This window comes from Gymnoscopelus microlampas (assembly GCF_963454915.1).
Source record: "Gymnoscopelus microlampas genome assembly, chromosome: 1".
Lineage (NCBI taxonomy): Eukaryota > Metazoa > Chordata > Actinopteri > Myctophiformes > Myctophidae > Gymnoscopelus > Gymnoscopelus microlampas.
In genome coordinates, this window is record NC_139962.1 from 2,117,291 (window position 1) to 2,129,917 (window position 12,627).

The window sequence follows — 12,627 nt, forward strand, 5'->3', positions numbered from 1 at the left end:
CAGATCTACAAGCTCATATGCCGCGCTATGAGCTTGTATATCAGCTATTTTTGAATAGCCAAAGAATAGCAGAGTGCACCTGCTTCCCTGCCTAAATGATAGGAAGATAATTAGTAGGAAGGTCTCTGTAATCGCCATAGAATCTGTGTTTTAAGGCCAGATACTGTACCATGGCACATGGTAAGCTCCTGCTGAAAGGTTTGTGGGTCAGCTGTGGGTCATCGTGGGATCTGATCTAACTTCCCTTGCCTTTTATATTGTTGGCTATGGTGTGTGCGTGTGCGTGTGCCTGTGTGTGTGTGTGTGTGTGTGTGTGTGTGTGTGTGTGTGTGTGTGTCATCCTGGTGATGTCGCTACGAGTCATATCCATATATGGATTCCCAATGTCGGTCCCGCCCAAAGATGGAATCTATGATGCCAGACTTAGATATGTCAGTTAGCTCTATATATGGAGTACCAAGCATTCAGTGACGCGGTCGGACCTGGTATCGCGTAACTATGACCTATCCAACAAATCTGTATGATGTGAAAGCCTTTTCTACAATAGTCATATAGCTATCAGATTTTCTGAAGAAAGACTGTCACAGTCAAGGAGCGAGAGACCGCCTTCTAGTTCATTCAGTATATCCCGCTCACAAGTCAGTCATATAGTGAACGTAAATATTTGTTCAGTGAGTGAACGATAGTCCTCTTCCTTCTCTTTTCAATCTCAGCCAGTCTGTCAGTCAGTCAGTCAGTCAGTCAGTCAGCGATAAAGACGGATCTGTCAGATTTTTCATATTCCATCCTGATTGGCAAATTCCGAACATTGCTGAAATTAAATTCAAATTCAACTTATTATGTGGCCTAAAAAAACGCATATTACATGAATGTTTCGTCTTAAGACTCAATAAAAAACAATATTCTTAATGCATATTGATAAAGAAGATTATTGTGCTTTGTAAGGAGAGTTTTCACATTTCTGGTAGGTTCTTAGGCTAATATCCCTCCACGTGACTAATAGGCATAATAAATGAGGTCACAACAAAACAGTGTTCATAGAAACTTGCCTCTGCACCCAGCATCACTGTTACAGTACTAGAAAAGGGTGCTCCTCAGAGCGCATGTCTTGGGTTGGCCTACCCAGGGCTGTGTGGGTTCTGGCCACAAATCTTTGAAGCCATACAGGCAAAAGGTATGGAATATCAAAACCCTGGTCATTGTCACATGACTCACAAGACCATTTGACTTAATCTGTTACTACAAACATTTGTAGCATTTGCAATGCCCCTGGACTGCTGAACAAGGCATGACCACCACCTGTCATCAGGCTGGCTTGGACCTTTGCTCCTCCTCGTGGACTTACCTGTGGATTTTACCAGAGAAAGTTACCTTTTGTGGACTATGTGGTTGAACCTGAACATGCGCTGATACTCTGAACCTTAATCTCAACCCACTGATACTCTTCTTAATGTCACCATGGACAGTATATATGCGCTGCTATGCTCATGCACCTTATGTCTAAACATCATGTACTGTACATACTGTAAGGATGGATATACTATGTGTAGATACCCTGTTTGTTTTTTATTTGATATCTCCTCCTTTCTGGAAACAACTAAAACGATGGAGCTTGTACAACAACAAATTTCCCCCAAATGTGACACTTGCAAACCTGTGATAATAAAGATGACTCTGATTCTGAGCTGGTGATCACGTTATTAAGACTTCATCATGAATATACAGTATGAGACAGACACAGTGTTGTGTGATTTGTTTATGATTCCAGAGGTGAATACCAGAGACCAGTCTCTCCAGCATCCAGCTGTACGACTACGACGAGTGGCATCGGCTCCCTCACTTCTACGGACGTCAGGAATGAACCTGGACCTTCAGACTCAAAGTAAGATCAATCACTGATCAGGAAACACAATGCTGTTATAGAATCCTCTTAGATTTAGTTAACAATGAGCGAGCTTGTGGATTGGGCGTTTATTTTGATTATATATCATAATATTATTTTATTATTCCGGCGTTCGGCGGATGGTCTGAGTTCGACTTTGAGCCGGCCTCAGTGTGAACAGTTCGGGAGCGCCCGTTTTGTAGTGCAGGCGGCGATGTTGAAGCCTCCCGCTCACTTCGTCTCGTACCCGCCAACACTCTTTTCACTTGGACTATTGCTCCTCCTCGTTGACTTACCTGTGGGTTTTACCAGAGAAAGTTACCTTTTTTGGTTGAAACTGAACATGCACTGATACTCTGAACCTGTCAGGAATGAGTGGTGGGCAGGACCCAAAAGCAGACGAGCAGGAATGCAGGATAAACTTAAAGTATTTATTAAACCACACAAGCTGGTTAACAAAGGTAGGTATAGAGAACAGGTGGGGTGTAGGCATCAAGCACTAACATAAACTCACGTGACCAGGGCCGTGCTTAGGGATCAGGAGGCCCTAGGCAAACCCCAGTATGAGGCCCCTGGGTCGGGACCTATATGTGGGTCGCGGACCAATTTTTAAGGGTCGCGAGTAAATAACCCTTTATTTTTTGTTTCTTACATTTAGTTTTTAATTATTTCAAAAGATGAAAAAAATATATATAAAAAATGTAAAACGTTTTTCAAAAAAAAAATAGATGTATTTTTTTAAAGGAATGAAAATAGTGTGTGTCATCCCGGTGATGTCGCTACGAGTCATATCCATATATGGATTCCCAATGTCGGTCCCACCCAAAGATGGAATCTATGATGCCAGACTTAGATATGTCAGTTAGCTCCATATATGGAGTACCAATCATTCAGTGACGTGGTCGGACCTAATATTGCGTAACTATGGCAACCTATCCAACAAATCTGCATGATGTGAAAGCCTTTTCTACAATAGTCATATAGCTATCAGATTCTCTGAAGAAAGGCTGTCACAGTCAAGGAGCGAGAGACCCTCTAGTTTATTCAGTATATCCCGCTCACAAGTCAGTCATATAGTGAACGTATCGATTTGTTCAGTGAGTGAACGATAGTCCTCTTCCTTCTCTTTTCAATCACAGTCAGTCAGTCAGTCAGTCAGTCAGTCAGTGATTTAGACGGATCTGTCAGATTTGTCATATTCCATCCTGATTGGCGAATTCCGAACATTGCTGAAATTAAACTCAAATTCAACTTATTATGTGTCCTAAAAAGAGCATATTACATGAATGCTTCGTCTTAAGACTCAAGAAAAACAATATTCTTAATGCATATTGATAAAGAAGATCATTGTGCTTTGTAAGGAGAGTTTTCACATTTCTGGTAGGTTCTTAGGCTAATATCCCTCCACGTGACTAATAGGCATAATAAATGAGGTCACAACAAAACAGTGTTCATAGAAACTTCCCTCTGCACCCAGCATCACTGTTACAGTACTAGAAAAGGGTGCTCCTCAGAGCGCATGTCTTGGGTTGGCCTACCCAGGGCTGTGTGGGTTCTGGCCACAAATCTTTGAAGCCATACAGGCAAAAGGTATGGAATATCAAAACCCTGGTCATTGTCACATGACTCACAAGACCATTTGACTTAATCTGTTACTACAAACATTTGTAGCATTTGCAATGCCCCTGGACTGCTGAACAAGGCATGACCACCACCTGTCATCAGGCTGGCTTGGACCTTTGCTCCTCCTCGTGGACTTACCTGTGGATTTTACCAGAGAAAGTTACCTTTTGTGGACTATGTGGTTGAACCTGAACATGCGCTGATACTCTGAACCTTAATCTCAACCCACTGATACTCTTCTTAATGTCACCATGGACAGTATATACACACTGCTATGCTCATGCACCTTATGTCTAAACATCATGTACTGTACATACTGTAAGGATGGATATACTATGTGTAGATACCCTGTTTGTTTTTTATTTGATATCTCCTCCTTTCTGGAAACAACTAAAACGATGGAGCTTGTACAACAACAAATTTCCCCCAAATGTGACACTTGCAAACCTGTGATAATAAAGATGACTCTGATTCTGAGCTGGTGATCACGTTATTAAGACTTCATCATGAATATACAGTATGAGACAGACACAGTGTTGTGTGATTTGTTTATGATTCCAGAGGTGAATACCAGAGACCAGTCTCTCCAGCATCCAGCTGTACGACTACGACGAGTGGCATCGGCTCCCTCATTTCTACGGACGTCAGGAATGAACCTGGACCTTCAGACTCAAAGTAAGATCAATCACTGATCAGGAAACACAATGCTGTTATAGAATCCTCTTAGATTTAGTTAACAATGAGCGAGCTTGTGGATTGGGCGTTTATTTTGATTATATATCATAATATTATTTTATTATTCCGGCGTTCGGCGGATGGTCTGAGTTCGACTTTGAGCCGGCCTCAGTGTGAACAGTTCGGGAGCGCCCGTTTTGTAGTGCAGGCGGCGATGTTGAAGCCTCCCGCTCACTTCGTCTCGTACCCGCCAACACTCTTTTCACTTGGACTATTGCTCCTCCTCGTTGACTTACCTGTGGGTTTTACCAGAGAAAGTTACCTTTTTTGGTTGAAACTGAACATGCACTGATACTCTGAACCTGTCAGGAATGAGTGGTGGGCAGGACCCAAAAGCAGACGAGCAGGAATGCAGGATAAACTTAAAGTATTTATTAAACCACACAAGCTGGTTAACAAAGGTAGGTATAGAGAACAGGTGGGGTGTAGGCATCAAGCACTAACATAAACTCACGTGACCAGGGCCGTGCTTAGGGATCAGGAGGCCCTAGGCAAACCCCAGTATGAGGCCCCTGGGTCGGGACCTATATGTGGGTCGCGGACCAATTTTTAAGGGTCGCGAGTAAATAACCCTTTATTTTTTGTTTCTTACATTTAGTTTTTAATTATTTCAAAAGATGAAAAAAAAATATATAAAAAATGTAAAACGTTTTTCAAAAAAAAAATAGATGTATTTTTTTAAAGGAATGAAAATAGTGTGTGTCATCCCGGTGATGTCGCTACGAGTCATATCCATATATGGATTCCCAATGTCGGTCCCACCCAAAGATGGAATCTATGATGCCAGACTTAGATATGTCAGTTAGCTCCATATATGGAGTACCAATCATTCAGTGACGTGGTCGGACCTAATATTGCGTAACTATGGCAACCTATCCAACAAATCTGCATGATGTGAAAGCCTTTTCTACAATAGTCATATAGCTATCAGATTCTCTGAAGAAAGGCTGTCACAGTCAAGGAGCGAGAGACCCTCTAGTTTATTCAGTATATCCCGCTCACAAGTCAGTCATATAGTGAACGTATCGATTTGTTCAGTGAGTGAACGATAGTCCTCTTCCTTCTCTTTTCAATCACAGTCAGTCAGTCAGTCAGTCAGTCAGTCAGTCAGTCAGTGATTTAGACGGATCTGTCAGATTTGTCATATTCCATCCTGATTGGCGAATTCCGAACATTGCTGAAATTAAACTCAAATTCAACTTATTATGTGTCCTAAAAAGAGCATATTACATGAATGCTTCGTCTTAAGACTCAAGAAAAACAATATTCTTAATGCATATTGATAAAGAAGATCATTGTGCTTTGTAAGGAGAGTTTTCACATTTCTGGTAGGTTCTTAGGCTAATATCCCTCCACGTGACTAATAGGCATAATAAATGAGGTCACAACAAAACAGTGTTCATAGAAACTTCCCTCTGCACCCAGCATCACTGTTACAGTACTAGAAAAGGGTGCTCCTCAGAGCACATGTCTTGGGTTGGCCTACCCAGGGCTGTGTGGGTTCTGGCCACAACTCTTTGAAGCCATACAGGCAAAAGGTATGGAATATCAAAACCCTGGTCATTGTCACATGACTCACAAGACCATTTGACTTAATCTGGTTCTACAAACATTTGTAGCATTTGCAATGCCCCTGGACTGCTGAACAAGGCATGACCACCACCTGTCATCAGGCTGGCTTGGACCTTTGCTCCTCCTCGTGGACTTACCTGTGGATTTTACCAGAGAAAGTTACCTTTTGTGGACTATGTGGTTGAACCTGAACATGCGCTGATACTCTGAACCTTAATCTCAACGCACTGATACTCTTCTTAATGTCACCATGGACAGTATATACACACTGCTATGCTCATGCACCTTATGTCTAAACATCATGTACTGTACATACTGTAAGGATGGATATACTATGTGTAAATACCCTGTTTGTTTTTGGGCGGTGCAACCGCCCCTATATGTGAGGTTTGGACATTGACCCAATTGCACCCCCCCAACCCTGCGCTGTGATTGGCCACCATTGTACCCCCCTAACCCTGCACCGTGATTGGCCACCATGACTCTATTCAGGACTGTGATTGGCTAGAATGTTCAGAAACACATGACACATGTGCATAGCCCTATAAATAGGACTATGCACTTAAAAAAAAACACTGATGTTTTTTAGCTCTGCAGAGCGGATCCTGCTCTATACCTGACTTTGTCCGTGTGCGTACGTCAACGTTCTGATTGGTCAGGTGCGTCAACAAAGTGATTGGTCAAGCTTCACGTGACACGTGGCTATAAACACATTATAAACACATATCGATGACAAAATGTATCAAAGGCGCCGCTACCTTCATACTGGGTGTGATTTTTTTTTAAAGTGAATCACTTCCATCACTGTGATGACCACACCGCCCACTTCACACTGGGTGTGATTTGTTTTATTTGATATCTCCTCCTGTCCTCCCCCTTTCTTTTTTTATTTCTCTTAGTGGAAACAACTAAAACGATGGAGCTTGTACAAAAACTAATTTCCCCCAAATGTGACACCTGCAAACCTGTGATAATAAAGATGATTCTGATTCTGAGCTGGTGATCACGTTATTAAGACTTCATCATGAATATACAGTATGAGACAGAAACAGTGTTGTGTGATTTGTTTATGATTCCAGAGGTGAATACCAGAGACCAGTCTCTCCAGCATCCAGCTGTACGACTACGACGAGTGGCATCGGCTCCCTCACTTCTACGGACGTCAGGAATGAACCTGGACCTTCAGACTCAAAGTAAGATCAATCACTGATCAGGAAACACAATGCTGTTATAGAATCCTCTTAGATTTAGTTAACAATGAGCGAGCTTGTGGATTGGGCGTTTATTTTGATTAGATATTTCTTTTATTATTCCGCCGTCGGCGTTCGGCGCATGGTCTGAGTTCGACTTTGAGCCGGCCTCAGTTTGAACAGTTCGGGAGCGCCCGTTTTGTAGTGCGGGCGGCGACTTTGAAGCCTCCCACTCACTTCGTCTCGTACCCGCCAACACTCTTTTCACTTGGACTATTGCTCCTCCTCGTTGACTTACCTGTGGATTTTACCAGAGAAAGTTTTGTGGTTGAACCTGAACACGCGCTGATACTCTGAACCTGTCAGGAATGAGTGGTGGGCAGGACCCAAAAGCAGACGAGCAGGAATGCAGGATAAACTTAAAGTATTTATTAAACCACACAAGCTGGTTAACAAAGGTAGGTATAGAGAACAGGTGAGGTGTAGGCATCAAGCACTAACATTAACTCACGTGACCAGGGCCGTGCTTAGGGATCAGGAGGCCCTAGGCAAAACCCAGTATGAGGCCCCTGGGTCTGGACCCATATGTGGGTCGCAGACCAATTTTTAAGGGTCGCGAGTAAATAACCCTTTATTTTTTGTTTCTTACATTTAGTTTTTAATTATTTCAAAAGCTGAAAAGATGTTTTATAAAAAATGTAAAACGTTTTAAATACATATATATATATATATGTAATTTTTTAAAGGAGTGAAAATAGCAGTTCAAGATATAACGCTTTTTTTCCCTAAATATATTTGAGAAATTCTAGATTTTAAACATTCTGCAGTGCACAGGCAGCCATTAGGGGTTAAGAGTCTTGCTCAGGGACACACTGCTGACCTGGCCTGGAATTATACTAGACATATCCTTCTATCCTTCCTATCTAAAACTCTCGAACGTGCTGTCTTCAAACAACTGTCCTCTTACCTCCACCAGAACAACCTCCTGGACTCCAACCAGTCTGGGTTCAAAGTGGGTCACTCGACCGAGACTGCCCTCCTGGCAGTGACGGAGTGGCTCCATGCCGCTAGAGCGAACTCTCTCCTCCGTCCTGATACTCCTGGACCTGTCTGCAGCGTTCCACACAGTGAACCATCAGATCCTCCTCTCCACCCTTGAGGGGATGAGTGTCTCAGGCTCTGCACTCTCCCTGTTTGCATCCTACCTGACAGGTCGCTCCTGCCAGGTGATGCTGAGAGGGTCTGTGTCAGAACCACACAGGCTCACTACTGGGGTTCCCCAAGGCTCGGTTCTGGGTCCTCTTCTTTTCTCTCTACACTACATCTCTTGGTGCTGTCATCCACTCCCATGGCTTTTCCTACCACTGGTATGCCGATGACACCCAGCTGATCCTCTCATTCCCCCCCTCTGACACACAAGTGGAGGCACACATTGCTGCTTGTCTGGCTGACATCTCGGAGTGGATGTTGACGAACCACCTGAAGCTCAACCTGGACAAGACCAAGCTGATATTCCTCCCGGGGAAGGGCTGTCCGTACCGAGACATGGCCATCACCATTGATAATGCTGTGGTGACATTAACTCGGACTGCGAAGAATCTGGGTGTGACCTTGGACGATCAACTGTCGTTCTCGGCAAACATCGCATCAGTGACACGATCCTGCAGATTCCTCCTCTACAACATCAGGATGATTCGCCCCTTCCTCACGGAGAAGGCAGCCCAGGTGCTCATCCAGGCTCTTGTCATATCCCGCCTGGACCACTGCAACTAATAATAATGAATAGCATTTTTATGGCGCTTTTCTAAGTACTCAAACTTACTCAAAGCGCTTTACAATGGTTCATTCATTCATACAGGGAGGGGACATTGGGAGGTGGAGCGGCGAACAGTCGACGCCAGCGTCCCCACTTTTTCCCACATTCACACACCAATGGTGGCAAGCTAGCGCCAACCGAATCATTGGAGGCAGTGTAGGGTTCAGTATCTTGCCCAAGGACACTTCGACATGTGGACAGGAGGAGGAGCCGGGATTTGAACCGCCGACCCACGGATCATTGGACGACCTGCTCTACCTCCTGAGCCACAGCCGCCCTTGCTGGTGCTCCGCCATCAGCCATCAGACCTCTGGAGCTTGTTCAGAAAGCTGTGGCTCGTCTGGTGCCGCCCCAAGTTCTCCCACACAACTATCCTTCTCCGTTCTCTACACTGGCTCCCCGTAGTGGCTCGCATCCAGCTTAAAATCCTGGTGCTAGCCTATAGGGCAGTGAAAGGAACAGCTTCTTCTTACCTCCGGGCTATGGTCAATGCCTACACCCCTGCCCGACAACTTCGGTCTGCCACCTCGGGCGACTGATTGCCTCGTCACTCAAGGGTCCTTCTGGCCGATCCACACGGTCACAACTTTTTTCTGTTCTGGCCCCACAGTGGCGGAATGAACTTCCCACTGATGTCAGGACAGCAGAGTCACTGCCCATCTTTCGCCGTAGGCTGAAACACTACCCTTCCTCTTTGCCTGGCCTACTTGTTGTTAACTAGTTGTACGAACGCTTGTTTTATTGCTGTATTGTTTTATTGGATCTTGTTTAGTCGATACAATTATTTGTTTTAGCTCCTGCTCATTTGATTTAGCTATGTTGTCTAATCTGTTTAAGGAAATAGGTAGCTGATATTATTGCACTTTTACCTTAGCACTAGGTATACTCTTGGTTGCTTGTTTTTGTAGAAAATGCACTTAAGACTTCTGGTGAATAGTAGTTTTCGTTCCCTACCTATGTTGAATGCACTTATTGTAAGTCGCTTTGATAGATAGATAGATAGATACTTTATTGATCCCCGAGGGGAAATTCAAATATCCCATAGCTCATACAGGCAAGGTTAGTTAACACATCTGGTGCCAGCATTTTTTCATAACAACTTACCATGGGTGCCAGCATTCTCCCCATTGACTGCGCTTTGCTGTTTAAAGCTTTAGACTCCGCGACAAGCAAATCCACGTAAAAAAAAAGCATCCATTCATGTTGAGCGATGACCCTGTCTACATCCTGGATCGATAACATTTCACTCGCAAGTTACAACGGGGACGGATCGCGCACCGCGCATGACCGGTTTTCCACACCGGAAACAGATTCGGAGATATAGGCGTTTTAAAGAAGGAAATAGACAGGAAGCGGATGGAAGCCATGTTTTTGTCTCCGGTGATCTATCTGGCCCTTCCTTCTCTTGATCACAATGGGTACTCCCAGAACTGCTCTAGCCCCGCCCGTGTGGAGAAAAACGAAAAAAACCAAAAGACTGAAAACACGGTTCAGACCGTGAACGGCACCCGATGTGTTAAAACACATAACAAAAAGATATATTATGAAATAAGCATAAAAAAGCATTTAAAAGGTGTCACTGGGAATAAATCATCCTTTGTCATTGTCATTGCACATAGACCCATAAATAACTAAAAACTAAGACCATTAGTCCAGTTCATAGGCCTAGCGGCTGGTCATGGAGTTGAAGAGCCTGATTGCTGTTGGAACAAAAGTGTTCTTAAAACGATCGTTCTTGCAGGGCAATGAACGGAACAGGTCCTTATGACCACTTTTTTGACCTGCCAGGATGTTGTGGAGAGGATGACCCACATTGTCCATTATGGCCCTCCTCTTCTTGTGTATACATCTCTCCACAACAGCCTCCAGTGAGTCCGGCCTCTCACCCAGTACTGAGCCCGCCTTCTTCACCAATTTGTTCAGCCGCTTAGCATCCTTGTCCATCACACTGCCTCCCAGCAGACTGCAGCATAGAACAGAACACTTGCCACTGCTGACTGGTAGAACATATGCAGCATTCTGCTGCACACGTCAAAAGACCTAAGCCTCCTCAAGAAAAAGAGCCTGCTCTGTGTCTTTTTATAGACAACATCGGTGTTCAGAGCCCAGTCCAGGCTCTCATCCAGGTGAACTCCCAGATATTTGTAGGACTGTACCTGCTCAATAGCTGTCCCTTGGACGTTGACAGGCTGAAGAAGAACGGGCTTGTTCCTCCGGTAATCCACCACCATCTCCTTAGTCTTGGTGGTGTTTAGTAGGAGGCAGTTCCTGTGACTCCATTCCCCGAAGGCCTTTGTCAGGTCCCTGTATTCCTCCTACTGCCCATCCTTGACACACGCCACAATGGCTGTATCATCAGAATATTTCTGAATGAAACAGGACTCAGAGTTGTACTTAAAGTCCGACGTGTACAGTGTGAACAGGAAGGGAGCCAACACAGTCCCCTGTGGAGCCCCTGTGTTGCTCAATAGCGTCCCCGAGACACAGTTCCCCAGCCTGACATACTGTGGTCGTCCTGTCAGGTAGTCTGTTATCCAGTTCACAAAGGAGGGGTCCACTCCCATCCCATCGAGCTTGTCTCCGAGTATGGAGGGTTGGATGGTATTGAATGCACTTGAAAAGTCAAAGAACATAATCCTTGCATATCGACCCGGCTTATCCAGGTGAGAGTGGACTCGATGGAGCAGGTAAAGGACAGCATTCTCCACGCCTATGTGTTCCTGGTATGCAAACAGCAGGTCAAGCATGTCATTGACCTGTTGTCTCAGTTTACAGAGAAGCAGCCTCTCCAGGGTCTTCATGATGTGTGATGTAAGGGCCACCGGTCTGTAGTCTTTTGGCTCACCCGGCCGCCCTACCTTGGGTACCGGCACAAGACATGATGTTTTCCACAGAACCGGGACCCTCCCCCTTTGAATACTCAGGTTGTATATCTTCTGTAAGGGCTCCACCAGTTGGGCAGCACACACCCGAAGCAGTCTCTGACACACACCATCTGGGCCTGCTGCCTTTCCAGGGCGCAGCCTCCCCAGCGCCTCCCTAACCTCATCCACTGTAATGAACAGTGGAGGTGGTGCAGGTGTGACCGGCGTTGCAGCTGCAGCGATGGTATTGCAGTCCAGTGGTGGAGATAGAGAAGTAGAAGGAGAGGCCACTGCCGAGATGATGGGGGTGGGGGGGTGGTGAGTTGACTGAGCTGTGCCTGGTGGTACAGGGCCGGCATTGGCCACTGAGCTAAACCTATTATAAAAAAGGTTGAACTCATTGGCCTTATCCACATCCCCCTCCTCTACCTGGCTGTTCTTTGGTTTATAGCCTGTGATAGTCCTATTCCCTTCTACACCTCTCTAATGTTGTTATCCTGCAGCTTTCTCTCAACTTTCCTTTTGTAGGCCAACTTTGCCTGCTTTATTGTCCCTACGCTCACGTTGCACTCGTTTGAGCTTCTCCCTGTCTCCATCCCTAAAGGCCTCCTTCTTCTGATTCAGAAGTACCTCGATGTCACTGGTGATCCAGGGTTTGTTATTAGGGAAGCAGCTTACAGTCCTTGCCGGTAAAACATTGTCCGTACAGAAGTTGATATAATCAGTAGTACAGTCCACCATCCCATCAATGTCACCCTCCTGTGACTCCAGCAATACATTCCACTCTGTGCGCTGGAAACAGTCCCTTAGAGACTCACTGGCCTCAGGTGTCCATCTCCTGAATGAGCGGGTGGTAACAGGTAGCCTCATTACACAGGGTTTGATCAAAGCGTCTGCTAAATGACTGTAATGTAATGTAGGGGGAGGTAGAGAGTCACATATTAT

General features: G+C 45.0%; 2 protein-coding genes across 2 annotated transcripts in view; both read left to right on the forward strand.

Moving 5' to 3' along the window:
• LOC311047787 (uncharacterized protein) overlaps positions 1–4,793 on the forward strand; it is a gene marked incomplete at its 3' end in the record, with an annotated part of 42,052 nt that extends 37,259 nt beyond the window's left edge. The window contains exons 7-9 of the mRNA XM_084060659.1: positions 1,769–1,882; positions 4,067–4,180; positions 4,703–4,793. Coding sequence (XP_083916785.1) covers positions 1,769–1,882; positions 4,067–4,180; positions 4,703–4,793 — 319 coding nt within the window. The remainder of the gene's footprint in view (positions 1–1,768; positions 1,883–4,066; positions 4,181–4,702) is intronic.
• Positions 4,794–6,889: 2,096 nt separating this feature from the next.
• LOC311045035 (NACHT, LRR and PYD domains-containing protein 3-like) overlaps positions 6,890–12,627 on the forward strand; it is a 31,915-nt gene continuing 26,177 nt past the window's right edge. Inside the window, exon 1 of the mRNA XM_084056846.1 lies at positions 6,890–7,005. The gene's annotated coding sequence lies outside the window, so the exon portion shown is untranslated. The remainder of the gene's footprint in view (positions 7,006–12,627) is intronic.